The sequence below is a fragment of the Podarcis gaigeae genome, assembly GCF_964106915.1.
Source record: "Podarcis gaigeae genome assembly, chromosome: 2".
In the NCBI taxonomy this organism is placed as follows: Eukaryota; Metazoa; Chordata; class Lepidosauria; order Squamata; family Lacertidae; genus Podarcis; species Podarcis gaigeae.
Window position 1 is genome coordinate 109,606,310 of NC_139679.1, and position 27,019 is coordinate 109,633,328.

The 27,019-nt window shown below is 44.2% G+C and overlaps 1 protein-coding gene and 2 long non-coding RNA genes across 5 annotated transcripts in view; 1 reads left to right on the forward strand and 2 right to left on the reverse strand.

The window, feature by feature from the left end:
• LOC310838079 (uncharacterized protein) overlaps positions 1-6,540 on the reverse strand; it is a 35,439-nt gene extending 28,899 nt beyond the window's left edge. The window contains exons 1-3 of one of the 3 annotated variants that reach the window (XR_014560663.1): positions 5,231-5,457; positions 3,775-3,915; positions 3,013-3,204 (exon numbers count right to left, since the gene is read on the reverse strand). Coding sequence is in view for 1 of the 3 variants with exons in the window: in XM_083725474.1 (XP_083581600.1) it covers positions 5,231-5,297 (67 nt within the window). In the remaining 2 variants the exon portion in view is untranslated. Of the gene's footprint in view, positions 1-3,012; positions 3,205-3,774; positions 3,916-5,230; positions 5,458-6,522 lie in introns of those variants that run through there. The other 2 variants (XR_014560661.1, XM_083725474.1) reach the window with 2 other exon arrangements.
• A 14,189-nt stretch (positions 6,541-20,729) lies between these two features.
• Positions 20,730-22,709, forward strand: LOC310838296. Its single transcript, XR_014560901.1, has 2 exons — positions 20,730-21,596; positions 22,397-22,709. It is a non-coding gene; the product is annotated as an uncharacterized lncRNA (long non-coding RNA).
• Positions 21,968-26,633, reverse strand: LOC310838233. The gene is made up of 3 exons (XR_014560833.1): positions 26,295-26,633; positions 25,522-25,629; positions 21,968-22,458 (listed from the first exon to the last, which is right to left on the reverse strand). It is a non-coding gene; the product is annotated as an uncharacterized lncRNA (long non-coding RNA).
• Positions 26,634-27,019: the final 386 nt, after the last annotated feature.

Sequence of the window (27,019 nt, forward strand, 5' to 3'; positions counted from 1 at the left end):
CATGAATGGCGAGCAGTTCTCGGTCGTATACTGTGTAGTTCCTCTCGGATTTGTTCAACTTCCGCGAGAAGAATGCACACGGTCTCCATTCAGACGTATCTTTTCCCGGCTGGAGAAGAACGGCCCCCACCGCTCGGTCTGACGCGTCAGTCTCTACTCTCATTGGTTGTTGTAGATCCACGTGCAAAAGTTGCTCTTCCGACGCAAACGCCTGCTTTAAACGTTCGAACGCCTGCTGCGCTTCTTCCGTCCAAACAAATTTCTTTTTGCTACTAAGACAATCCGTGATGGGCGCTGTTAAATGGGCAAAGTTTTTGATGAACTTCCTATAGAAGTTTCCGAAGCCCAGGAACCGTTGCACGTCCTTCTTGGTCTTTGGTGTTTTCCATTCCAGTACCGCTTGAACCTTGCTGGGATCCATGGCCAATCCCTTGTCAGACAACCGGTACCCCAGGAATTCCACCTCCCTGGTATGAAACTGACACTTCTCCAGTTTCACCCACAGCCGGTTTTCTCGCAGCTTGCTCAGTACCTCTCTTACATCTCGCACATGCTGCTCCTCATTCTCTGAGTACACCAGGACGTCATCTAAGAACGCTACGCAGTTCTTGTAGAGCAGTGGCCCCAGGACGTGATTCATGAATGATTGAAAGCAGGCGGAGCCCGCTTGTAATCCGAAAGGCATAACCCGGTACTCAAAAGCCCCCAAGGGGGTGAACATAGTGGTCTTCCACTCATCCCCCTTTCTCACACGTATCAAGTTATATGCCCCCCTAAGGTCCAGCTTGGTAAAAATTTTCCCTTTATCCGCATCTTGAGCCCTCCTCTCCTCGAGCCTCGCCGTTTGCAGCGCCAGCTGGACCTCCAACGCCCTGTACCTTTCTTCCAGGCTTGGACCTGCTCCAGCTCCTCCGGTTCCGGCTGGTTCGCTCATGATGCCCTCTGCTTGCACAAGCTGCTTTCAAAGACTGTCAGATTGCTATGATGGGATAGTGAGCTGCTTGTGCGTAAAAGCTTGATCCCTCTGGGGTTTGGCTGGTCATCCAAACCGAGGCACTAACGGAGCCCCCAAAGCATGACTCCGTCAGTCGCTGGTAGAATCTGACAGTGGGCGTCTACGGAATTTACGCCAACATAAAAGCTGTTTGACGGACATGCGCCTTCGTGACTCTCTGCGTGACAGTTTCCGGCGAAGGGTGGGAGTTCCTAATGGGGGTTTTGTTACCTCTTCGCTATTCTCACTAGAAGTATCCCAGAGCCTCCCCTCCGCTGTGACTCCTGCACTCCCCCTGCTGGTTCCTTCCTCTGCTGCAGATTCTCTCCTATTCTCCTGGAGCCTGTCCACCACCTGTCCCTCCGATGGCAGTTCCCTGACAGTAAAGGACCCCTGGATGGTAAAGTCCGGTCGAAACCAACTATGGGGCTGAGGCGCTCATCTTGCTTTCAGGCCGAGGGAGCCGGCGTTTGTCCGCAGACAGCTTTCCGGGTCATGTGGCCAGCAGGACTAAACTGCTTCTGGCACAACGGGACAACATGACTGAAGCCAGAGTGCACGGAAATGCAATGTCCCTTTCCGCCACAGCGGTACCTATTTATCTACTTGCACTGGTGCATTTTTGGACTGCAAGTTGGCCGGAGCTGGGACTGATCCAACTTGAGATGCCAAATGCTGTACAGAATGTCCTAGAGCTCAGCTTCCAAATGATGCTGTCTTACATGGGAAGGAAGTGTATTCCTTTCAGTTAACAAGACTTTCATTATATGAGGCTCAGAGGCACCTTCTTTCTTCCTCAGGGCACCTGTCCCTGCTAGGCTCAAAAGGCACAAGGAGCTTTTTAGGTGCATAATATACTGCTTCTTTGGACAAATCCAAATGGGCTGAAGCTGAGGAACCAGCCGGATGCAGTACAGAGTGTTCCAGACTTCAGCAACCCTCTTACATGTAGGGATTACTTGTTCACCACCAGGAAGCTTCAGCCAGGCCCATATGTGCTACTCACATGGTTGTTTCATAGCCCTAGGCCTCCATGGGCCCCTGATGCTATCTATGGGGAAGGATTGCAGTATGTGTTCCCCACCAGGAAGCTGCAGCCAGGCATATGTGATTGTTGCATCACACGAGACGTCACCTGACTAGGGACCATCAGACCTGGATCGAAGACCAGTTTTTACATTTAAAGGTTTGGATACAGAAGGGAATATTTTACTCAAGGACCTAAAGGACATATTTCACCAGCGCTACTGGGTGAATTGGCTGGGAAGTCACACAGCTACAGACCCTGCAACCACTGAGTGGATTTCTGTGCGGTCCTTTCTGTACAGCCTCAGATGCTCCCAAGGGTGGTAAGTTGGACTAATTAAATGGAACCTTTTCCCGTCAAAAAGACTTCACCCAGAATCTTCAGTAAAAAGACACTTTACAATGAATTGAAGAAATGAGTTTCGAAGCCTCTTGCTTGGCCTCTGTCACAGCAGAAAATTTTGGATTTTTCCAATCACTCATTCACCAGAAAGATATGAAGAGAAAGAAGTCCTCTCTCCAGATGAAAAACCTAAGTTCAGTGGAGGCTGGTCGACTACTACTTGTTCTTAAGTTTCCACTAGATTCCCAAACTACACTCTTTCTATTTTCCCCAACCTCCAGTACTGAATTTCAATGGAGACAGAATCCTGAATATTTTTCTGTCAATCTCCCGTTCTCTGGCTAATCAGCTCTCTACAAAAGGATTGTTGTGGTGAGGTGGTCCCACCCACTTGTTCCTAGGCAGAAAATACCAGGCAATAAGTAGTCATAGTAGCTGAACCTCTAGTAAGGAAGATGTCACTTGGTTTGAAGACCCAGGCTAAATGCAGCCGTGGCATACAGCCAGGAGAAACATCCCAGCTCACCTGAGATGCCCACCCACTCACCTGCTGAGACCCTGCACCCATGCATGCCACTGGGCACACACAGAGCCCACTCACATAGACATCCCCAAACAGCAACACAACCTAACACAAATTGCACAGCCATTTGTTCACATAGGAGTTCTTTTAATACAGCATCCTCCTTAGACGGCATTCAAAGACAGTGGTCTCTGTCGTTACAGCACTTGAGCTCATACTCTTGCGGTACATCCTTATCGACTTTTCGAGTTCCACAGACTTTGGTATAGAAGCCACATTTTTTGTAGTAGCGCATCACTTTTGTAGTACCGGAAAACGCTGGGAAGAGAAAGAAAAGTATCTGGGTTACTGTTAACAAGTAGTGAACGATGCCTGACGGAAATAGAAGGATGCACTCTTTGCATCAGAGACAGCTGGGGAAATGGAGGTCTGTGCTGAAAGGCAGGATTTTGCCACCACTGTTGCCAGGTATAGCACCCAACACCCCTGCTTATCCTCAAGAATGAATGGCAACTCTTCCATTATATTAGGTGAAGCATTGCAGTTGGGATGCCACTGGCCAGAGCGCCAAACCTGGCCCCTGACTTGAGATACCTCAAGAATTAAAGGTAAACTCAGAAAATTCATGTTTCTCTCACTGCCTGCAGGTATTGCTGCTTCAAAGAATTTTCAGGGGCATACGTTCCGTCATGTTCCTGAGTGCTTGCAATCAGGTTTCATAGAGAGATTGCATTAGCGTAGCTTAGAGGTGCTTCTCTCGTTCTTGTACTATTGAAGTTGCAAGATCCCCACCCCCCTCTGCACCCAGTTGTACTAGCCATGCCCACCACCCACCCATGGAAATGCACTGAAAATAAGGGGGAAAGAAAGACGAGAAGGATCGCTCACTTGCTGAGATTGTGTACAAGACGCAGGCTGCAGGGTGTCCTGTATGTGGATGATCAGAGCATGTCTGTATTTTAGGGGGATGTGGTAGACACGGCTCTTCTGGACCTCCTGAAGTGCAGACACTGCATTTTAAGGCATTTGCTGTTAAAAGAAGAAAGAAAGTCACAAAAGAAAGAAAGTCTAAGTCACCAAACTCGTTGTTTCCTTCAAAAACGAAAAATGCTGAGATGCCCTGAGTCTAAAAAGGACATTGGGGGTTCTTACAGAAGGTGTAAATTGAGCCCCACGGAGTTCCGCAGAACGTGATTGGCTGCGTCTCAGGCTGCCTAGAACCAGGAGGACCCTCCCCTCTGCCACATCCCCATAACAGGCAACTTAGTGTGCAGCCAGCTCCAGCATTGTAGAGACTTTGCAGAAAGGGTCCTCTAGTGCAGTGTTTCCCAACCTTGTGCCTCCAGATGTTTTTGGCCTACAACTCCCATCATCCCTAGCTAGCAAGACCAGTGGTCAGGGATGATGGGAGTTGTAGGCCAAAAACATCTGGAGGCACAAGGTTGGGAAACACTGCTCTAGTGAGCCTCCTGAGAGTGGCAGGTGCCACGCAGCAGCTTAGAGTTGCCATATTTCAAAAAGTGAAAATCCGAACACAAAAGATGTCAATCTTTTATTATTATTATTTTCTTTTGGCCAAAGCTGTTGACCTTTTTGGGCAAAATTGGAAAGAAAAACCTAAAAAAAGTTAAGAATGAAGTTTTTGAGCTATTTTAAAGGGAAATCGCCAAAAACGATACTGCCAACATGGGTTGCTATTTTTTAGCGATCAAAAGCACCTCCGGGTGCAAGTAGATAAATAGGGACCGCTTTCCAGCGGGAAGGTAAACGGCGTTTCCATGTGCGGCTCTGGCTCGCCAGAGCAGCGATGTCACGCTGGCCACGTGACCCGGAAGTGTCTCCGGACAGCGCTGGCCCCTGGCCTCTTGAGTGAGATGGGCGCACAACCCCAGAGTCTGGCAAGACTGGCCCGTACGGGCAGGGGTACCTTTACCTTTACCTTTACCCGGACACCGACATATGGCAACCCTACAGCAACTTCATTAGAAAGTCAACAGAGCATCATTCCACTGAAAAACTATCTGAAGTTGGGACTGTGCAGGGATAACAAGGACAGGAGACATAGTGGGATCTGTGGAAATCATCTCTGCCAATACCCTGACATTGAGCCAAGCATGGTGGGTGATGATGCCTGTATTTATCTGTTACTTAATAGCATCTAAACCTTTATCCAGGTCTGCGTTATTTCCAAGGTTAGACTTTCAATCATTATCCCCAAGTAGGTGCCAGAGCTAAAAAGAAAAAAGCTTACGGGTTCGCCAGTTCTTAGAAAGATAGGTGCTGGACATACAGCACATTTGAACTGGTGGCCTACCATGTTTTTCCATTGGCAGGTGGGACTTACCTCCACAGCTGAGGCAGAGCAAAACACAGACTTCAAGCAGCCAGACGTGAACCATGTGTGGCTTCATGTTAGCAAGGAAAAAGCCCTGTTCGATTAGAAAGACTGTTTTGAAGAGTGATTGCTTGGAGACAGCAGGCTAGGCTTCCTGGTAATAAGAAGGAGGAAGAGCTCCACCTTTATTGAACTCTCTGTCTGAGGAGCCAAGCTAAAAACAGTCATTATATAAGGCCCAGAGGGGCCTTCTTGGCTCCTCACCCTATTTTAATGGCCTTGAAAGGTACATGAAGTCTCTGGCAATAAGTTGGGGTTGCTCTGGAGAGCAGCAGAGGTTGTCGTTCCTGCAGCTGTTAAGTGCATCATGTACTGATTGTCCACACAAATCCTCATGGGTTCTGATGGATGCTCTACAGAATGTCCCAGACCTCTGGGGCCATCTGATGGATGGAGGCATGCTTGTTCCTTTCAATGAGTTTTGGCTGCCTCTCAGGCTGCCTACAACTACATCCCCATAACAGGTATCTAATTGTCAGGACAGCTCCAGCATTGAAGGTATCTTGGAGAAAGGGTCCTTCATTGAGCCTCCTGTGAGTAGCAGGCAGCAGCAGCAGCAGCAGCAGCTGGAATGGCAACTTCAGCAAGCGTTAACAGTAGAGAGTCCTAAGAAGGAGACAGGGCATCTTTCTTAGAAGGAGCAGAGGCTGCAGCTTCCACTGGATTGCACACATTAAACTCTAAAGGCGTGTTCATAGGAGTGCTGCTTGCAGCTGATACATTACGCCACGCAGACAATTATCAAACTCTTTCTGCAGAATACTTAGCCGGTGAACTGTGTTTTTACGGGGATGGGGCTGGAGGTTGTGCTATGAATACAGTAAACTGCTTGGTAATTGGTTTTTGTTTTTGTTTACAAAATGAAACTATTTATTAAGCCACAAAATGGAGACTATTTATTAAGCAAGTAAATAATACCCACCCCCAATATAACGTCATTCCAGCAGAAAACTACCCAAAGTTGGGACTGTGAAGGGATTACTTCTGTTAGAGTGCTGCTGGCAGGAAGAAATTGTCTTCTCCAGGGACATACAGCACATGTTTACTGGTGGTCTGCCTTATTTTATGTTCTGCAGGTGGGACTTACCTCCACAACTGAGGCAGAGCAAAACACAGACTCCAAGCGGTCAGGCGTGAGCTAAGTGTGGCGTCCTGTTAGCAAGGAAAAAGCCCTGCCCCATAGGAAAGACTTTTGGTACGTTGAGGCTGTTTTGAAGGCTGAAAGCTTGGAGACAGCAGACTAGGTTTCCTGGCAGTAAGTAGAAGGGGCAGCTCTTTCTCTGTTGAGCAACACGTCTCTCCGTCTGAGGCTCAATACAGACATTATATAAGGCCGAGAGGGGCCTTCTTGGCTGCTCAACCCATTCTAGTGGGCTTCAATGTACAAGAGGGCTCTGGGGTGGCTCTGAAGAGCAGCAGAGATGTGGGTGGTGGTTCCTTGAGCCGTTAAGTGCATCATGTCCTGATTGTTTAACAAATCCTAATGGGACGTGAGTTTAGCTGGATGCTCTACAGAATGTCCCAGACCTCAGTGGTCCTCTGATACTATCTTTGGTGGAGGCATGCCTGTTCCTTTTAATGGGTTCTCTGCCCAGCTCCACATTTCTTGGTTGAGTGGGCCACGTGAACCAAAAGAGGAGCATGGTGCACCAGGGCAGGCAAGTTCAGAAGCTGATTGGGCTCTGAGGCCCAGAACAAAGAGTTACAAACAGCTTTTAATTTTAACATTGCTAAGTGCTTGTGATACCCCAGTGACCTCATCCAGAGCAGCAGAACTGGCTTGCTGATATGAGACTTTTGCTGGGTTTGAGGGCTCACCTAAGACTTCAAGGAAGTTTACATCTGGGGGTCTTCCTGCATCTCAGACTGCATCTTAGCCTACTCCTGTGTCTTCATCCCAGGGTGTCTCTCAGCCTAATCCTGTTTCAATGCAATTAAGCTTTCTTCTAGATCAGTGGCGTAGCGTGGGTTGTCAGCACCCGGGGCAAGGCAAGCAATTTGCGCCCCCTAACCCATGGATTTGCGCCCCCTAACCCCCAGATGTTGCGCCCAGTGCGGCCGGCCCCCCCTGCACCCCCACGCTACCCACTGCAAGGGTCATCCACCACAGTGGGTGATCGAAAACTAAATTTTAATTGCCTCAAAATGAACGTGCCATAAAAGCATTTTTGCAAAAATTAAGCCCTATGTACTTAAATGAATGACACTGTTTGATGGTATGATCACCCAGGATCATGTTATGTCCTGGGACTTCCCTAATTCAGTCCAATTCCATCTGTACAGCTAGGGGCACAACACAGCAGAGAACAGGTGAAATATGACTGGTGCAGAGAGGTGATGGAAAATTATTCAAGACTCAACAGCATTCCTGGGCAGATGTTCAGCAAGGAGTAATTAGAAAGACGAGCATGCACACTATGCCAAAAGGTCAGGAAGCTCACTATGTATCTTGTTACAGCTGGGTCCTAAACATATGCAGTTGAAAGTTGTTAAAATGGACCTTGCTAGGCCTCTAGAATCTGAAACTACAGCGAACTTCAAGCACACAGTACAGCAGCCATGAAATAGATGGCATGTGTAACTCTCTGTCACTTTTGTGCCGCTTAGTCAACTTCGCTGCTGGTTACGTGAGACCTTGGCATCCTTCAGGATGATATGATTGGAAGGTAACCCAAGGTTGTCAGCATTATGAGATCTTATCTACCTGAAGAAGCAACAGCCATGAAACCAAAACAAAGGAGAAACCATGGCATGTTTTGGAAAATCAGCGCTGCTGTGTGTCACAGTTGCCTTGTGATCAAGCAAGGGTCCCTGTTACATTAGTCTCATTCCCGCTTGATTTTGGCAATTCATAGTCTTGGGGCCACATTAAGAATGGCATTAATGCTAAAGATGGGAAAGTCCATCTCCTGGTTCAGTTCCTGATCAATATAGAGTGTATAGAGAATAATTTTCTGTCTCCTCATACTCCTTCCTGCAACCTGCTGGCTAGTCCGTTCTGCTCTGCTTAGGCAAAGAGCATAATACGTATTGCCCCAGCCTGGATATGTTTGTGAATTTATAACTTCTATTTCACAACTAGATGGGGGTGAGGGCTTTTGGAGACTGTTTTTGATTGCTTTGTTAATGCAATTGCCCTTTTTAAACTAATGATTTACTCTTATTATTAAACCATACATATATTATTTTCTACCATATTGTTTTAAGTTGCTTTATTTCATGCAATGTCATATTTATTCATTATAATATTTGCTTGCTGCCAACTTAAATAAAATATCAAGGCAGCATATTACAGTATATACAATAAAAACATAGACTACAAAAAATTAAAATAATAATTAAAATGACTGGCTGATCAAGAAAGTTTGGACAACTGCATAGGTCTGTCAGCATAAAAAGATATCCGAGCAACACTTGAGCAATTGATAAAAATTGTTTTAAATTTAGAAGTATAATATTTGGAAAGTACAAAATAAGGTATGAAACAAGGTAATAATTTGCTGACATTCTTATTATAAATAATGCAGGGTAAGGAGATGTGAAGAAGTCCAATCAGTTATATAAGAAAAGTTGTACTGAATGGTTGGTTATATTTTTCTCTTTTTTCTTTTTTCTTTCTTTCTTTCTATATGGCTCTTTGGTATTTTGGTTCTGGCTTTTTGGTGTAGGGATCTTGTATTATGTATTTGAAAATTTAATAAAATATTTATAAAAAAATAAATGAATATTTTTATGGGTGTGGACAATGAGGAGCGTTTCTTATGCTTAATATCTGCAACACATTGAGTGCTCGTCCAGAAAAGTTGAGACTCACCCTCCAGTGCTATGCTCATGAGGCGCTTTCCTTCTCGTTGCTTAGGACTTCGTAGCAGCGGGGGAACCGCCAAAAAAGCCCCTTCGGCGCGCGGGAGGAGCGAGCCGCCCGCTTTCCCGCCCTCGCCGGCCTCCTGGGGCGCACGCAGCGCTCGCGCCCTCCGCAGCCCGCCCAAACGCGCGCCAATGCCGGGCGACGCGCCCCCTCCGGGAAGCGCGACGTAGGCGCCGCTCCTGCACCCAACGGCCTTTTCTGCAGGGCTTCTAGCTGCAAGCGAGTGTGCGCGCAGAAGGCGGCGCCTGGGCTGGGGAGCGCGCAGCCTCGTCCTTTCCTTCGCAGCCAGCACTGTGTGAGAGAGAGTGAGCCACCAGGACCAGGTAGGGGCAGAGAGCTCCGAGTGCGCCCCCAAAAATGTTGCGCCCGGTGCCGCTGGCACCCCTTGCACCCCCCACGCTACGCCACTGTTCTAGATGCACGGTGCCAGCTTAAAGAGACTCTTCTTTCTGTCGTGAATTCTTTTTATTAATTTTTGCTTAAATGATCAAAAAGAAAAACAATGACAGCACGGAAAAACAAAAACACGAAAAGAAAAACGATTACAGCCATTACATCGAAATAAAATAAAACAGATTTCTAAACATAATGACTATTTCCTTTTACATTTCTTTGCTTGTTCAATTGTCTCTTTATATCTCTAGATATTTTAATCCTTCCTTTGTACACCTATTGACTTCCATCCCTACTGGTTTCAGGCTTTTTACATTAAATAATTTATTTCTCTTGCAGTTACTAATTATAATAGACTTATACATCATAAGATCTAAATCAATCCTGCTGTGGTTTTTATGTTCTTATAGTTCTCTTCAATGTAGGTCATGAATTTTTTCCAGTCATTCGTAAACTTTGTGTTTTTTTGGTTTCTAATTTTTTGTGTCATTTTTGCAAGTTGTACAAATTCAAATAACTTTGTTTGCCAATCTCTAATTTCTGGGATACTTTGGCTTTTCCAATTTTGGGCAATTAATAATCTGGCAGCAGCTGTGGCATATTGAAATAATGTTTTATCTTCGTTTTTAATTTCATCCCCGATTATACCCAATAGGAAGGCCTCCGGCTTTTTAATAAAGGTATATTTAAATATTTTTTTTAGTTCATTATAAATGCCTTCCCAATATTTCTTCATTACTTCGCATGTCCACCACATGTGGAAAAAATTACCTTCTCTAGTTTTACATTTCCAACAAGATTTACTAGCTGTTTTGTACATCTTCCCCAGTTTTGCCGGGGTGATGTACCACCTGTACATCATCTTTTCTAAGTTTTCCCTTAGTGTTGCACATGCTGTGAATTTCATTCCGTTAGTCCATAAATTCCGCCACTTATCATAGTCTATGTTATATCCCAGATCCATTGCCCATCTAGTCATAACTTCCTTTATTTCTTCGTCTTTCGTATCCCACTCCAATAATAAGTCATGCATTTTAGATAATAACTTACAATTACCCTCAATTATTTCTGTCTGGAATTTGGATTTCTTCTCGTTCATCCCTACTTTTTTGTGATCTGTCCATATTGCATTTATTTCGTGGAATTGTAGCCAACTTGTCAAATTACCTTTCAGCTCTTCATACGTTCTCATCTTCCATCTGTTTTCTGATCTTTATTACTCTTTGCTCTTGCCTCCTTCTCAGCTGCCATGCTAGTAATTTACCCGTTTTGTTAGCTGACTCGAAATATTTTTGCTTCATTGCTTTAATTTTCCATTCTATTTCCTGGTTTGTTAACATTGAGTATTGCGGTTGTAGCAGTTTAATTGTTTGCCTATTTTGTTCGTCCTTCGGGTTTACTATTAATTTTTTCTCGCATTCTTTTAACTGGTTAAGAGTTTCTTCTTTCTTTTGTTCCCTTACTTTCTTCCTATAGCTGTTTTGCTGTATAAAAAACCCTCTTAAAACCGCTTTACTAGCATCCCAGACTATGTCTGGGGTTGTTTCATTATTGAGATTCAGGCTGAAATATTCTTTTAAGGTGTCTTTAGCTTTTTCTACAACCTCTTCATTCTCTAATAGGTATTCATTCAATCTCCATCTAAATCCACCCTGTGATCTACCTTTTATTTCCAGTGCAACCGGGTTATGATCCGAGAAGGTTCTAGGTTGGATTTCACACTTTGTAGTTCTTAGCGTAAGCTCCCTAGAGACCCAAATTTGATCAATTCTACTCCAGCTCTTATATGGTTCTGAAAAGAAGGTAAATTGTTTCTCTATTGCATGTTTATATCTCCAGATGTCTACTAAATCTAAGTTTTCCTCCATGTTTTTAAAGGATTTCGGCAACTTCCCTTGTTTCTTTTCCCCCTTTTCTATTTGTTTGTCTAATTCCGGTTCTGGCACTCCATTAAAGTCTCCCATTAGGATCGTCTTGTTAGAATCTAATTCCAATAACATTTGTTCCAATTTCTTAAAGAATTCTGGCTTATTCAAATTTGGGGCATATACATTTATCACATTAAGTTTTTCACCTTGGAAGTTAATTTGTATTCCCAAGATTCTTCCTTCGTTATCTTTACAAATCACTTTGGGGTCCCATTTTTCTTTCACATAAATTACCACCCCTCTTTTCTTTTCCGTTGTACAGTTTGTAAACTCCTGGCCCAGCTTTTTGTGTATCAGGATATGCTTATGTTTTTTAGTTACGTGGGTCTCCTGTAAACATATTAGGTCCAAATTCTTTCTTTTCAACACATTCACAATTTTATTCCTTTTAACTTTTTCATTCAAACCGTTCACATTCCATGACAAAGTTTTCAAATTCATTATAATGACTACTATTCAATCTACAAAAACTTAGTGTTTTAAATACGAGTGGTTTTGTTCTCTTCCTCCTACTCTTCTGCTTCCTCCGCCGCTGCTTCCTCTTCTTCCTCTTCTTCGTCTACTTCTTCTTCCCTACTTCTTCTTTCCTGGTCTCTGAACCCTTCTTGGTCTTTTCCTCTTTCCCCCTTCTTTCCTCTCCCCTCCAGGTCTCCACCCCTTCCCTCTTGTCTCTCCTCCATACCTCCCAATTCTTTCTCATATCTGCGCATAAATTTCTTCACTTCTTGTATCTCAGCAATTCTAAATTTTTTACCCTTATAGAAAAAAGAAATCCCTTCAGGAAACTCCCATCTATATTGTATATTGTTCTTTTTTAAGACATTTGTCAGATGTTTGTACCCTTCTCTTTTGCGCAGGAGTCTGGTTGGTATCTCTTTAAAAATAATGATCGGTTTACCATCAATAATTAATTTTTTCTGAAAACTTCTTTTTAATATCATGTTTTTCATTTCTATCGAGTTAAAGATAACCAGACAGTCTCCTGCTATTTTTTTTTAATTTCACTTGTTTAGCCCTTGTTTTAATTCTGAAAACGTTTTCCATCGTATATGCAACCTCTTCTTCTTTCAATTCTAGCCATTTCGCTAGCTCTTGGATCATTTTTTCTTTAATGTTTTCATTTATCTCTTCTCCTATTCCCCTAAACTTCAGATTTAGCTGTTTTTGTTTCATTTCAATCATCGCCAAATTATCTAAGATTTGGTCTTGGTTTTTATTTAAATTTTCTATCTCATCTCTTATCTTATCTGTCTCTTTTCTTTGTTCTGTCATTTCTTTCTGAATTTTTTTGTTAGTTTCTTCCATAGCCTTCGAACGGGATGTCAGATCTTTAATTTTGCCTGACAGTTCTCCTACAGCTCCCTCTATTTTCTTGTCTATTAACTCATGTATCTCTCCTAATTTTTTTTCCAGGTGTATTTCATTCTGTTTAAATTCTTCCTTTATTTTTAACCATAGAAAATCTAAATCCTTTATCTCCTCTTGGCGGGATGTTTTCCTTTCCAGTGGTGTTCCACCTGCCTTTTTCCCATCTTTCCCTGCCATTTTCTTCTTCACCGGTTTCAAAATAGATGTCCTGCAATGCTTATTCTCTCCCCAAGGGGGCGCACACTCTGCACCCTATCTGCTAACTTATTAATCACTTTGTTCCAATACACTTTTATCCGTTCAGGTTGCCACTTCTAAAATACCAGTTACTAGATGGTAATGTTATTTTAGATGGTATTTATAAACAAGGAGCACCGTAAACAGTGAACAATGAGCTATATGGGAGTCAGACAGAGGGGGTAGATATGAAGGTCAGACAAAGCAAACAAAAATTCCCTCCAACAATCTTTATCCTTATTTTCTATCTAAACTTCTAAATTTCTTTTCCTAATTACTCCAATTCAAAATTTCCCCCAGAGTTTCCCCCAGAAGGTTATGTCAATACTTAAGAGTTAAACTCCCAAAAAGGGGAACAGCAAAAAACAAAGACAAAAAATTCTCTCCAACCACAGGAGGCGTAGAAGCATCAGAGCTGTTCTTAGAAGGAAAGAGAGTTTTTTACAAACTGGGCAGGTAGTTGTGCCCAGTCTTGGCAACACAGCTCAATGAAGACCACACCTTTGGGGTTCCAAATACGAAGAACAGGATAACACGAAATTTTTACTTGGCTTCTATCTCCTAATGTTAATGCTAGTATTTATATTCTTCAGCCACTTGCTGGCTTAATCCAAATTCGGGTTGTAAGAGAAGGGTGTGGAAAAGACAGGGGCAGGAACACAGATGTCTTGGCGTCCTAAAATCCTATGGAGAGTCCTAAGGGAAAAAGGAAAAGGCAAAAAACAAGAGGGGAAAAAATAAAAATAAAAAATCAGGTATTAATATGTCCTCAATGTTCTGGTTTTGCTTCTCTCTCTTCAAGAGCCGAAAAATCTGAGTGTCAAAGTCTTTTTATGTCTCCAGTATTCAATCAGTCAGTCAGGATGATAAATTGGCTATAAGTCTGTAAGTGCGTCCTCTCAGCTCAGGAGAAGCAAGGGAGAGAGAGAAGAAAAAAAAAAAGAAGAAAAAAGGGGAAAAAAATAAAAAAGGTAAAAAATAAAAAACAAAAAATAGGGAAAATAGAAAAAATATGAAGAAAAAAAGAGATATAGTGTAATTTAACTAAGGGGGGGTAGACCCATACACTTCAATATCAAGGAGAACAAACCTCCAACTTCTTTAAAGAGGGGGGGAGGTTGTTTCCCAAATTAATAAACCGAGGGAGAGGGGAGGGGGACCTTCCCCTCTATATATTTAAACAAATGTCTTCATGTTAGCCTTCAGAAGCGGAGGACTCCAGAAGAGGGTCAGGTTGTTAATTTATTCCATCCTTTGCAGCCTCAAAATATTTCTCCCCCTCCTTCGCGACGTCAGAATGTTCTACTTTGTAACCACTCTATTCCATTTATTCCTTTGACTCTGTATCTTCTCCCCCCAAAAAAGTACAAAGTCTGTTCGGTTACTTTTATAATAGTTTGTTTCCTTTGTTTCCTCTGCCTCGCTAGAAGTATAGCCAAGGGCTTTCACTTTTCAGTTCTCCGCAGCGGGCGCTAAGTCACTTCCTTTCTTCTCTCTTATGATTGAGTGCCCTGCGCCATATTAGCTCTGAAAAAACAGGTCGGGTTCCTTACTTCAATCATTTAACATCCAGTTTTCACTTAGTGCTTGATCCCAGTTTTTCGTTCTAAATTACTCCGTAAGCACTAAGGGCTCTGTTCTTAAAGTTGTGGAAATTTGCCGCTTTTCCAGTAGGAGCTAGAGGCATTGCTGCGCGGGGTCTGCAGAGCTTACCATATGCGTTCTCAGTCCCGTCGCTCTCGGATCCTTTAGAAAAAAAACCCGAAGAAGCTTCGGAACCGCTCCAATGCTGCTGGATAGCTAATCCCTCAAGGTGTCCCCTCTTGAGGTTTCGGGGGTCGCAGTGCCCTTGCGTCGCCCCCAAGCCCCCACACAGTTCGGAAAAGCTCTTAGCGGCTTTTCCGCGCTCCCTACTGCTTGCGATCTCAAACCGGAAGTCCGAGACTCTTCTTTCTGATATCAGCTTTCTCCTCTCCCCCTCCTGTGGCAAGATCCAGCTCTGCACCTATGCCCAGCTCAGCTCCTGCCACCATTCTTACTGCTGTTTCTGTCCTTCTCAGACTGCATTTCAGCAGGCTACTTACTCACTAGCTGAGATCCAGGGTTGTTGCTTCACTAGATCCTCATGATGTCCCATGGGATAAAGATTCCAGGAAGCATATTTCTCACTAGCTCTTTTTGATCAATTTGCAGACTCACCTGAGGCGATGACTTCAGATCTGACTGTCATGAATGAGGATGAATGGAGCAGAGACTGCTGGCTTTCAGTAATTTAGTTAAAGAATAGAAGGAGAATTCCACAGGTGCCTAAATTTAGATTTGGGGCAAGTAGCATTTGGTGAGAGAGCCCCAGCAGAGATTTAAGATCACAAAACGTGCAGCAAGGTAAAGCGTGGATATTGGCTGTTAGACCTTTAAAAGATCCACTTTGAGTTTTGCATTGCTAGTCAGGAAACAGAAAGCGATTGGGAGGATGGCAATTGTCCACCACTCTTTGAAAAGCCATGCTTTCTTAGACAAAAGTTGCAGAACTATGTGAAAAAGAGATACTTTTAAGTTAGCATCCTTTCTCCAAATTACTGTGCCTGGAGCTCCCTGGATAAATAATAATCCATTGTGATTATATTGTCGTCAAGTCGTTCACAATTTAATATTGACTTCTCTAAGATCCACGACAAAGCACCACCTTTCAGAAATTCCCCCAGACGTCAATCCTGCCTTTGAAATCCCAGTAATCATACATACGGCAGCCTTACTTCTGTCACTCAGGACTTGTTTCCTTAATCACCCCATTTCCGAAAGGAATAATAGAATTGTAGAGTTGGAAGGGACCCTAAGGATCATTTAGTCCAACTTACTGCAATGCAGACTTGCAGAAACATCCTAATTGGGGTCCCCCCCAGCAGGTACTCACCAGAACTGAGTTCTGGCGCCTCTCAGGTGGGTGCCATTGCCATTATGAGAACAAGAGAGACATTCACAGTTAGTTCCGGCACTTCTTTTTCTAGAAAAATAGCACTGATTCTAATGATGATGATGATGATGATGATGATGATGATGATGATTATCATTATTATTTATTCCCCAGCCACTCTGGGCGGCTTCCAACCAAATATTAAAATACAGTAATACATCAAACATTAAAAGCTTCTCTAAACAGGGCTGCCTTCAAATGTCTTCTAAAAGTTTGGTAGTTGTTGTTCTCTTTGACATCTGGTGAGAGGGTGTTCCACTGGGTGGGCGCCACTAATAAAAAGCTATGGCTTAGCTAATACTCTAGGGTTGCCAAGTCCAGTTGCTGACTGGGCTCATGTAATTTAGGGACTCTGAGCCATGATTTATGTACATATTTTTTATTTGAACAGCACCATATATGACGGAGGAGTGTTGTGCAGCATCTCTTCATTTTTACCTATACGTCTCTAGCAATATTTTGGGGTGGCTCTGAAGGACACAGGAGATGTGGGCAGCAGTTTCCTCTAGCTATTTGGTGGTACAATGGACTCATTAATGGGAGAAATACAAACAGATTGAAAGATCACCTGGATGCTGCACAGAATGCATTGGATAAGAACATAAGAAGTACCTACAGGATCAGACCAGTGGCCCATCCAGTCCAGCATCTTGTTTTAACACCAGCCAACTACATCCCTGGAGGAAGACAGAAAGCAGGTCCTTAGTGTAACAGCACTCTCCCGACTTGTAATTCTCAGTAACTGGTTTTCAGAGGCACGCCTTGAGTGCTGGGTGTCAGGGAGCATGCTGAGGAGGGCTGCACTGAGGAAGAATGGTGGGAGCCACCCCTTCCTCCTGAATCATCCCAGGAGCAGGAGGACAGTATTGTAGCCTTATTGGACTTTACCAATTGGTAGGGTGAGCGTTGCTCCCGGATGGGAGGAAGGAAGTCAAATGACACCGAGGGTTGGTTCAGAGAAAGAGTTTATTCTGCTCTCCGGATAGCAGCAGGCAAGTCCAAAGAAATGAGAAATTTCATGCAGTATGTATATCCTCCAGGCACCCTCTCCCCCCTTCCCCAGGAATCCAGCCACGTCAGCTTATACACACAGGTTGACATCACAGATGTTCCTGCTTTGGTACTCTTAACCATAAAAGGGTTTTCCTCTTCCTGTACTCTTGAACATATAAGGGTATTCCTGTTCCGGCAATCTTATCTTGGAGTAAGAGGTCACCAACTCCTGGCGCCGTTCCCGGGTGGCTGACAAGGTCTGTGCCTCAGTGTAAGATAAGACCCAGATGCGCCATCCCTGCTCCACTGGAACAGTCAAGGCCATACATTGCCGCCACAGACTGATAAGGGAGAGGGCTTTGAGCACTTGTTTATACAGCTGGGTTTCTGTTATGCATTTGCTCAACAGCTCAAGTTAATGCATTTTAGAAATGCAGAGGGACATAGTTCAGAAGGCAGGGAAATGCTGGATGGGGAATAGCTAGCAGAAGAAACACTAGAAAAGAGAGAGTTAACAGATTCACAGTACACTCTGGATAGTACACGCTGGATCTTCTTTCTTCTTCTTTGGTGATCACTTGTAGCCGAGTAAGACTGTCTTCCATAAACACGGTTTTAACAATGAGTCCGTAAGTGATTGTGGAGGCCAATTCTGGATCCACACGTACTTCCACAGTGGGGATACTGGTTTCTGGGCAGAAGTTGATCACGCTGGATAGCACGTGCTGGATAATACATGCTCTAGATAGTCTCTGGATAGGGACTCTGGATAGTACACGCTGGACTTGATCTTTGGTGCAGGTATAGACATGATCAGACCCTGTGGTGGTGCCATGGTCCAATCACTACGCTCTGAAAGCTAGGATTGACTTCCCACCCAACCCTGCCTGGGTGGCAAGCCTATTTGGGCTTACCCGCGAAGGCTGATAGATCCTGATGTATTCCGTCAGGACTTGCGGGACCCTGCTCCCCCTAGCGGCTCATTAGATGAGCTCGTTGAGGGTTGGAATAACTGGCTCTTGGCAGCCATCAATGAGATCGCACCTATGCGCCCTCAGCGACCCCACTGAAACAGGGCCCCTTGGTTTACCGAGGAGCTCTGGAAAATGAAGGGAGACCTTAGATGGCTACAGTGAATATGGTGGCGTGCTCGTGATGGAGCCTCAAGAACATCTTATAGGACGCTTATGAAAGCCTATGAGATGGCAGTGAAAGCTGCTTAGAAGTTTTACTTCTCGGAGACCACCAGGGGGCGCGTTGGAAGATGGCCGACAATAACATCTCTCTGACCCACATGAGGTAGTTCAGGGGCTGCTATGGGAAGTAGGCAGCCTTCCCTTCCCACCAGGATGTGGTGGGACCCTGTCTTGCCAGCGGTGTTCATAATGCACCCCCTGATCCGAGAGATGGGGGTGCAGAACACTTGGCACAAGCCCTCGGTGAGGTCAGCTCTTCCTGACGCCGATTCCGATTAGCGCGTGCTGGTTGCTTCAGTCTGGATTTATAATTGGAAACAGATGATTGGAAATGAACCTGAAGCACATATATCAAGCAATGCTCGACAGATAAGGCTGCTGAATAATGGATCTCTGGGACTGAGAGCGACGGACGGATAAGTAAATCTTTTGATATGACACCACCAAGAGACTGTGTGTTTGGAACAAAGGGGGGGTGGAGGAAAGACTTTTTTTTCTTTATGTGATATGATGTGATAAAATAATCCTCCACTCCAGAAAGAAACAAGATTGTTGCGTTTTTTTAAGAAGCATAAGCAGAAGTTTAAGAGCTGTGTGGGAGATGGAAAAAAGATCGGTGGTCGCTGAGGAATTTTTATGACGCAGTTAAAAAATGGCGTCTCGCCAAGACAGGCTGCAGAAGAAAAGAGAAAGATGGGGGAGGAGAATCAGGAATGCTGGAAGGAGAAGGAGTACGAAACTGAAGTTTGACCTGACAGAGCCCCCTGATCTACTTGATTTATTCAGCTAGCCTGGAAAATAAGGACAATGAAGATTAATTTTGTCTACGGAGGTGTCGAACAGGACTGTCCTGGACTAAACCCACACACAGAGAGAAACCAGCTTTCAGTCTGCTTATGAGAACCATCAGAGATCGCAAAGAAAGGAATATGATAACAACAAGATGAAGAAAATATATAAAGAACTATCTGGTCTGAACTGGATAGAACTGATTAATTAACGCAGTAAAATAAGTGAAGTCTGGAAATAGCCGGAATTTTGGACTCATGCGGAGCTTGATATATGGGTACTCCCAAAAAATTTAAAATTTGGCTGTATAATTTGGAACCAATGTGATTTGAATAATATGATGTGATTGGCCTGTTAATAAAAATTATTTTAAAAAAAGAAAGAAGTTTTACTTCTCAGCTTCCATCGCATCCGCTAGCTCTCACCCGGCACAACTTTTTAGTATAATTAAGTCTTTAACGTCCCCAGAGGAACAACCGAATTTAAATATGAATTTGATTCATAGCTGTGAGACATTTGCGAGCTCGGATAAAGTCTTGCTACTCCACCGTGACCTCCCTGCCAATTTGGATACAGCAACAGAACTGGAGGCACCTCGATGGTCTTTGGGTCCTGCACTGGACCACTTCGACCAGATACTCCCAGCCGATGTGGACAGACTACTCCAAGCTGGAAAGCCCACCACTTGCCCCCTTGACCTGTGCCCGTCCTGGCTGATTAGAGTGTGCCCGAACGAGGTGCGGGTCCCCTGGGCTGATATCATCAATTTTTCCCTTGGCACAGGGACATTCCCAGGGGAGTTGAAGGAGGCAGTGGTGCATCTGCTCTTAAAGAAAATATCATCAGATCCTCCAGATCTATCCAATTACCGCCCGGTTTTGAACCTCTCGTACCTGGGTAAGGTAATTGAGAGAGCGGCTGCTGAACATCTTGATAGGTTTCTGGATGAAACATTGGCCTTGGATCCATTCCAGTCTGGCTTTCACCCTGGACATGGGACCGAGGTGGCCCTGGTCGCCCTAACAGATGATCTCTGTAGGCAGCTGGTTTGAGGTGGGTCTAGGCTACTGTTTCTTCAAGATCTGTCAGCAGCCTTCGACATGGTTGACCATGAACTATTGGACCATCGCCTTGCAGACGTGGGGATTCAAGGCACAGTCTTACAATGGCTGCACTATTTCATTTCAGGTCAGGGACAGAGGGTGGTGCTAGGGGAGGAGTTGTCATCATGGTACCCCTTGGCGTGTGGAGTGCCACAGGGCGCAATCCTCTCCCCAATGCTCTTTAACATCTTTATGCACCCTCTTGCCTAGCTTGTTCGGAGCTTCGGGCTGGGTTGTCATCAATATGCTGATGACACCAACTTTATCTGCTGATGGATGGCCATCCTGATTCAGCCCCAGATACACTGACCAGATGTTTGGAAATTGTGGCTGGATGGTTGCATGGGAGTTGGTTGAAGCTAAATCCTTTAAAGATAAAGGTCTTCTGGTTGGGTTGAGACTACATGGGGTTGGGGGGTAAACTCCTATCCCTTGCAGGGGAGCAATTAGTGCCAGCACCTTCTGTCAAGACTCTGGGTGTAACCCTCGACACCTCCCTCTCTATGGAGGCGCAGGTTACAGCTACAGCAAAGGCAGCATTTTTCCATCTCCCCCGTGTCAAGCAGTTGGTTCCTTATCTTTCTCACCCTGATCTAGCCACAATGATCCATGCAATGGTCACCTCCAGGATTGATTACTGTAACTGACTCTATGCAGGGCTTCCCATGAAGGTAACCCAGAAACTCCAGCGGGTGCAGAATGCTGCGGCAAGACTACTTATAGGGTCTTCACCATGGGACTACATCCAACCAGTGCTATATCAGCTGCACTGTCTCCCAGTGGAGTACAGGGTTAAGTTTAAGGTGCTGGTTCTAACCTTTAAAGCCCTATATGACCTGGGACACTCGTACCTATGGGACTGCCTCTCCTGGTATGCCCCGCAGATGACCTTATGGTCTGCAAACAATAACAACTTGGAGGTCCCTTTTGCATTACTTTCTATGGAAAAGCACACCTTGGTTTTGGAATGCTTTGGTTTTGGAACGGACTTTCAGAACGGGTAGATTTTGACAACCAAGGTACCACTGCACAGCAATTTCTTGTGTGGTCAAGGTACAATAATTACACAGGAACCAAAATAAAATACAGACTACAACTTCACTTTTAAACTTTAATGAAAGAAAGCTTTGATAGGTAAGGTAAAACAATTATTACATGCTATTATTCTCACGTTATTTCTGCATGCAAAACTAGCAGTAATTTTAACTATTATTATTGAACTCTATCTTAATTGGCCACCTAGAACTCCCACCAGTCCAAAATACATAAAAGCTTTCCTACATTCCACTTACATCGCAATGTTCAAGAAAGAGAACAGAAAACATTTGAGCTCTCCAACCAAGGAGGGGCTTGGAAGAACAGGGTTCCATGAGCTCCAGGAAGAGATGAATTGAGAATCTGATGGACAATGACCTAGGAGAGTCTGGATGGAAGTGGCTCCAGCCTCCCCCCTAACCATCTTGACCGTGAGTATGGGATGGGATACTCTAACAAGGCAATTAAGGACTGACCTTGAGACATTTGAAGGCAGTCCTGTATCGAGACGTTTTCAATGTCGGATGGTTTTATGTATTTTTATATTCTCTTGGAAGCTTCCCAGAGTCTACAGGCCCAGGGTGTGCACCCTTCCTCCGCTCAAGTGAGCTACCAATAAATGAGGCCACACAGTGGAATGAAATAAAATCAGGGCACAACTGTATTGACTACAGATGAAGTGGTTTGGCTATAGGCATTGGGTAAGCATTTATTTCCGGTCTGCCTACCGGAAATGACATCAGGGTCAACCTGGCAGTGGGGAGTCCCATGACTTACATCAAATAGGGGGATCCCTGCAGAGGCTAGAACCCTTCCCCCCATCTGGGCAAATGGACATACGCAACTCCATCACAGACCCCTTTAAGAGGATACCCTATTTCTTGAGTGGAAGGCCAGGGGACAACCCCCCCTCCAAGCAAGGCTAAGCTTACCCAATGCCTAAACCACCAAAGTTGTGACAATTGGGGTTTGTTGCTTTTCTGTGTTTGCTCTATCATTTGAATTAAAATGGCAGGAGGAAGACCAGACATCCGTCAAAAGCAAAGGATATGAAATGTTCTAATATTATGTCTTTCCAAGGAGAAAGTGAAAGAGAAGGAGAAAGATTGGCTGCCCACCCTTTACCATGAGGTTTCTGGATGGGTTAAAACAATACAAGAATAGAACAGTAAAATCAGTCAAAACACATGTCAGTATCACAGCATTGTATTTTAACTTTATCTTCTTCTAGTCCGCAGAATTTTTCATAATGACCTTCGCCACAAAATTGGATCTTCAACCTGTTTGTTGGATCTGGCGAGAGAAAGAGAATTGCTTATGTTGATACTAACTAGTGAGTCGAGTCCATAGTTCATACCAAAAGAACAGACAAAGCTCACAGCACATTGAAATAAATTCCATTTTAAGCTCCATTGACAAATGCATACCTAAAACTGAATTTTTTCCCATGCTAAAACTACTAAAGTGTCAACATTAAAATAAAATAACGTTAAAAAATGTGCAAAATACATGTCTAAATAAAACAAACCCTCAAATCTCAGAAACTCCACCGCTGTTTTCAAGGATGAATCCGAAATACCTTTCCTTCAGACTGAAAAATAGGCTACTTTCCAAGTGACATGCCAGTTAGTTCCTTGAAGCAGAAACCTTACTTTCCTGTCCCTCTCCAACATTTCATCTTCTTAAGCAAGGTCCCTCTATGTAATGTGGTTTAATATAAGACTATAGCTGGCATTCAAGACTCCAATGAAGCAGCTCTTCCAGTACTGCTGGAAGACTGTTGCACAGTCTGTCTTGCATTGATATGTCCAGGAATCTCCCCAGCTGCACAACTGAATCCACGTGTTCAAAATGGAGTTGGGGAAAAGCTTTCTAATACTCCATTTTCATTGGAAATGTCTGGTGTTTTTCAGAGGACTCCCCTGCTGTGAGTGCCTGCAGGTTCTGTCCCTGCCACTCACCACCTGGCCTAGGCGGGGCCTGACAGGCCTCAAAAGGACTGTTGCCACTGCTGTTGTTGTTGCCCAGGAGAACTCAGAACAGCACAGTTCTTTTAAATATGTTTTTAAAAAATTCTATTTTTACCTTTTAAAATTATTTTTGGTGTGTGGGGGGTGGGATGGATGTTTAGTCGGGTTTGGGAATGTTTAATTTTGGTATGTTTGTAATTTTTACTGTTTTTGGTTTGTATTTTTTGTGTGTGTGTTTTTTAATTAAGTTTTATTTTGTTCATAAGGGGAGGGGTCAGGGCTGCCTGGGAGTGGGTCCCAGCTAACAAAATGGCTGGGGCAGGTTCCACAGGGGGGGGATGCACTGGGACAACCGATCTCAGTGATCATGGGCAGGAGGAGGAGTTATGCTAAGACCAGACCATGTCATTACCGAGGAGGCAGGTTTAGTCGTTGTTTGAGGACTATCCCTGCCTCCATGTCTGGTCTTGACCAGACGGATACTGGAATCAGCAAGGGATACCCACATAACCTGAAGGTGCTGCTATGCAATGCCAGGTCAATGATTCATAAGACCACTGCCATCCATGACTGGATGGAGGACTTAACCTGGCATGTGTAACAGAGACTTGGTTGGATGAAGCAGATGGATCTGTCCTTGCCGCTGCTTGTCCACCAGGTTAGTCTAACGCACAGCAACCCAGGCCTTGTGGGTGGGGAGGTGGGGTTGCAGTGATTTTTAGGAAGATGTTACTCCTTACATTACCAAGAGAATTCAGAGCCTGACCAGAAAATCATAACTGAATGTAGTAAATTTATTATGCACAGTAATTTTATTATGCACTAGCAAAACTTTGGGCTCTTCCATTTATTAAGGTTTCATCCTGATCTGTTCAAGGTTATTCTTATTCTTTATTAACTCTCTCTATACCAACATTCATCCAAAGATCACTGGGTGCCTTACAGTATAAAAACACAAACATACATACCATAATAACAAATGAAAACAAAGAACCTCCCCCCCCCCCCATTATTAAAGGCCATAGATTGTTTAATTAGCCAAAGGTCTGGGAGGAGTGGAATGTTTTTGCTTGGCATCTAAAGTTATATAATGATGGTGCCAGGAGAGCCTGTCTGGCGAGAGCATTCCACAAATGGGAAGCCACTGCAGAAAAGGATCATTTTTGTATTGCTTCCTGCATAGAAAGCACATAGAGAAGGGCCTCAGATGATGACTGCAGGGTCCAGGAGGTCAATACATTTGGGGAGTGGCCATCCTTGAGGTCTGAGCCATGTATGGTTTTATAGGTTAAAACCAGCGCTTCGAATTGGGTCCAAAAACTGATTGGCTGTTGGTGTAATTAGGCCAGGATTGGTGTTATATGCTCAAACTGTCTTGGCCCGGTGAGTAGTCTGACAGCTGAATGTGGGATGTGTGTCGCTTCCTGTTCCCCCATAAGTGACTCAGCAAATGAGTGTGACTCTATAAAAGCAGAGTCATGCAGCCATTTTGTCTCAGTTCTGTTCGACTCAGTCCCCTCCATTTTGTTGGCTGCTGGCTCTCAGCTAGCAGCACTTGGGCCCGTCCTCACAAAGGATGTAAGCCACATTGTATGTTTGTAACCTGAAGCTTAAAGCCTGCCTTCCTGGATGTGTACTGTGAACAACTTGTGAGTAAACTTATTGTTATACTTTTAAAGTCAAACTTGTGAGTCTTTATTATATTTTAGGAGGAAGAAAAGGGGACACCAGAAATAATCCATCTGGGCAAGCCAGAGTGGATTAGTCATTTTGTGGGGATTCAAAGAAATCTATCAGCTAGCTTCCATGAGTACAGAAGGGGATTTGCTCTGCTACATCACTCACTAGTGGGAGTGAAGGAAGGATAACACTTAAGAAATATTTCCATGCCAACTATCCTAAACATCCCCACACTGAATTCTGGACCAGCTGCATTTTCCTAACTGTCTTCAAAGGCAGCACCACGTATAATGCACTGCAGTAATCTAACCTAGCAGACCCTCCAAGTATCCCTATTTTGCAGGGACCTCCCTGACTTTGAGAAGCTGGTTTCTGATTTGATTCTGGAATGTCCCGTTTTTTCTTAGGATGTCCCTATTTTCATCAGATAAATGTTGGAGAGTAAGGAGGACTCTGAAGGCAATCCTGTATAGGGAAGTTTTTTTAAAAAAATGTTTAATGTTTTATTATGTTTTTATGCATGTCAGAAGCTTCCCAGAGTGGCTGGGGCAACCCAGTAAGCTGTGTGGGGTATAAATAATAAAATTGCCATTGTGGAATGGGATATTCCCATTTTCATCAGAGAAATGAAGAGGTTACCAGAGCATAGAAGAGACAAGTGCTCATTGCAGCATAGAAAAAGAGGAACATAGAAAAGATGCCTTACCTTTAACTCTTTCTGCCATTACACAGAATGACCCGTCACATGTGGCATCATTTGGTACACATGGCATGCCAGGACGAAATGACCTGCATAGTCTGCATTTCACAGCATCTGTTGTAGGAGGCACAAAAAATTGTTCTATTGTTTCTCCCTGAAAGCATCACCTTCACACATTGGTCACCAAATCTGGGGCTTCATTAGGAGGTAGACAACGTGACTGAAGTCCTGGGAATCCTACCACTTCCCTCATTTATATTTATTTTCTTTCCTGTATATACTGAAAAGCATAGTACCAAGCGAACCCCCTTTTTTTTTCAATTGTGGAGGGGCCAATTGATTCAATGTCCCAACTTATAAAATCCTGTGTGCACACATAGCTGTCAGAATTGATCCTAGAGAGGTAGGATTCTTTTCCCCTCAGAAAGTCTGACTAAATTTACACCTCTGCAGATGGGGAAACTCTATGCAGATTCATAGCATGCTCCTGGGCCCTTAGTCTATCAACACATTCCACCCAGACAACAGAATAAACTTTTTCCCAAAGATGGCGCTCCCAGAAGAAAAGCAGCTTCCTCGCTCAATGGAAGCTTAACTCTGTCCTGAAATGAGCTCTAAGCTCACCACATCACAAGGATTTGCAAACTCTTGGCAGAAGACATTTCCCCCTTACCACCCCAAAGTATATCTCTCCTGCTACTAATAGATTCAACCTATCTAAAACAGTGGCTTATTCTTCTTTTAAATCTTCTGGGATGGGGGGTGGAGGCAATACTTACCTCCAGTCCTGAGGCAAAGCAGAACACAGAATGTAAGTAGCCAGACCTGAAGCAGACGTGGCTTTCGATTACCAAGAAACAAGCTCTGCTCCATTGGAATGCCTTTTGTATGGAGAGACAGCTTTCAAAGGCTAGCAGCTGAGAAACCGCAGGTTTTCAGGACAGGCAGGAACACGCTGTTCAGTCTGAGGAGCCGGGTTCAAGATATCCATTATATACGGCTGGGAGGAACCCTCTTGGCTTCTTGCCTCATCCTGGTGGGCTTGAAAGGTCCAAAGAGCCCTTGGCAATATGCTTGGGTCACTCGGATGGGCAGCAGAGAGTGAAGGCAATGGTTGTCTTCGGTCCTTTCAGGCATAAAGTACTGATTGTTAGGACAACCCAAATGGGCTGAGAAATTGGCTGCATACTGTACAAAATGTCGCGGACCGTGGCGGATGCCTGATGCTATCTTACGAGGGTTTTCTGTTCAGCTCCAGGTTTTTTTCTTGTTTTTTTTTGTCCAACCCAATCCCAGCTCCTGCTCGTAGCCTCTCCATATTTTTTTAAAAAATTATATTGTAATGGTTGTAAGCGATTACTTGTGCGTAAGTTGCCTTCAGTTTTGGTTAGATTGCCTGGCCAACCATGCTTTGGCTGCCAGCTCACACTCCGTGGCCCGTCAGTCACTCGCAGAATCCGTCAGTGGGAGTTTCTTGAACCTCTTCCAGCATACGAGCTGTTTG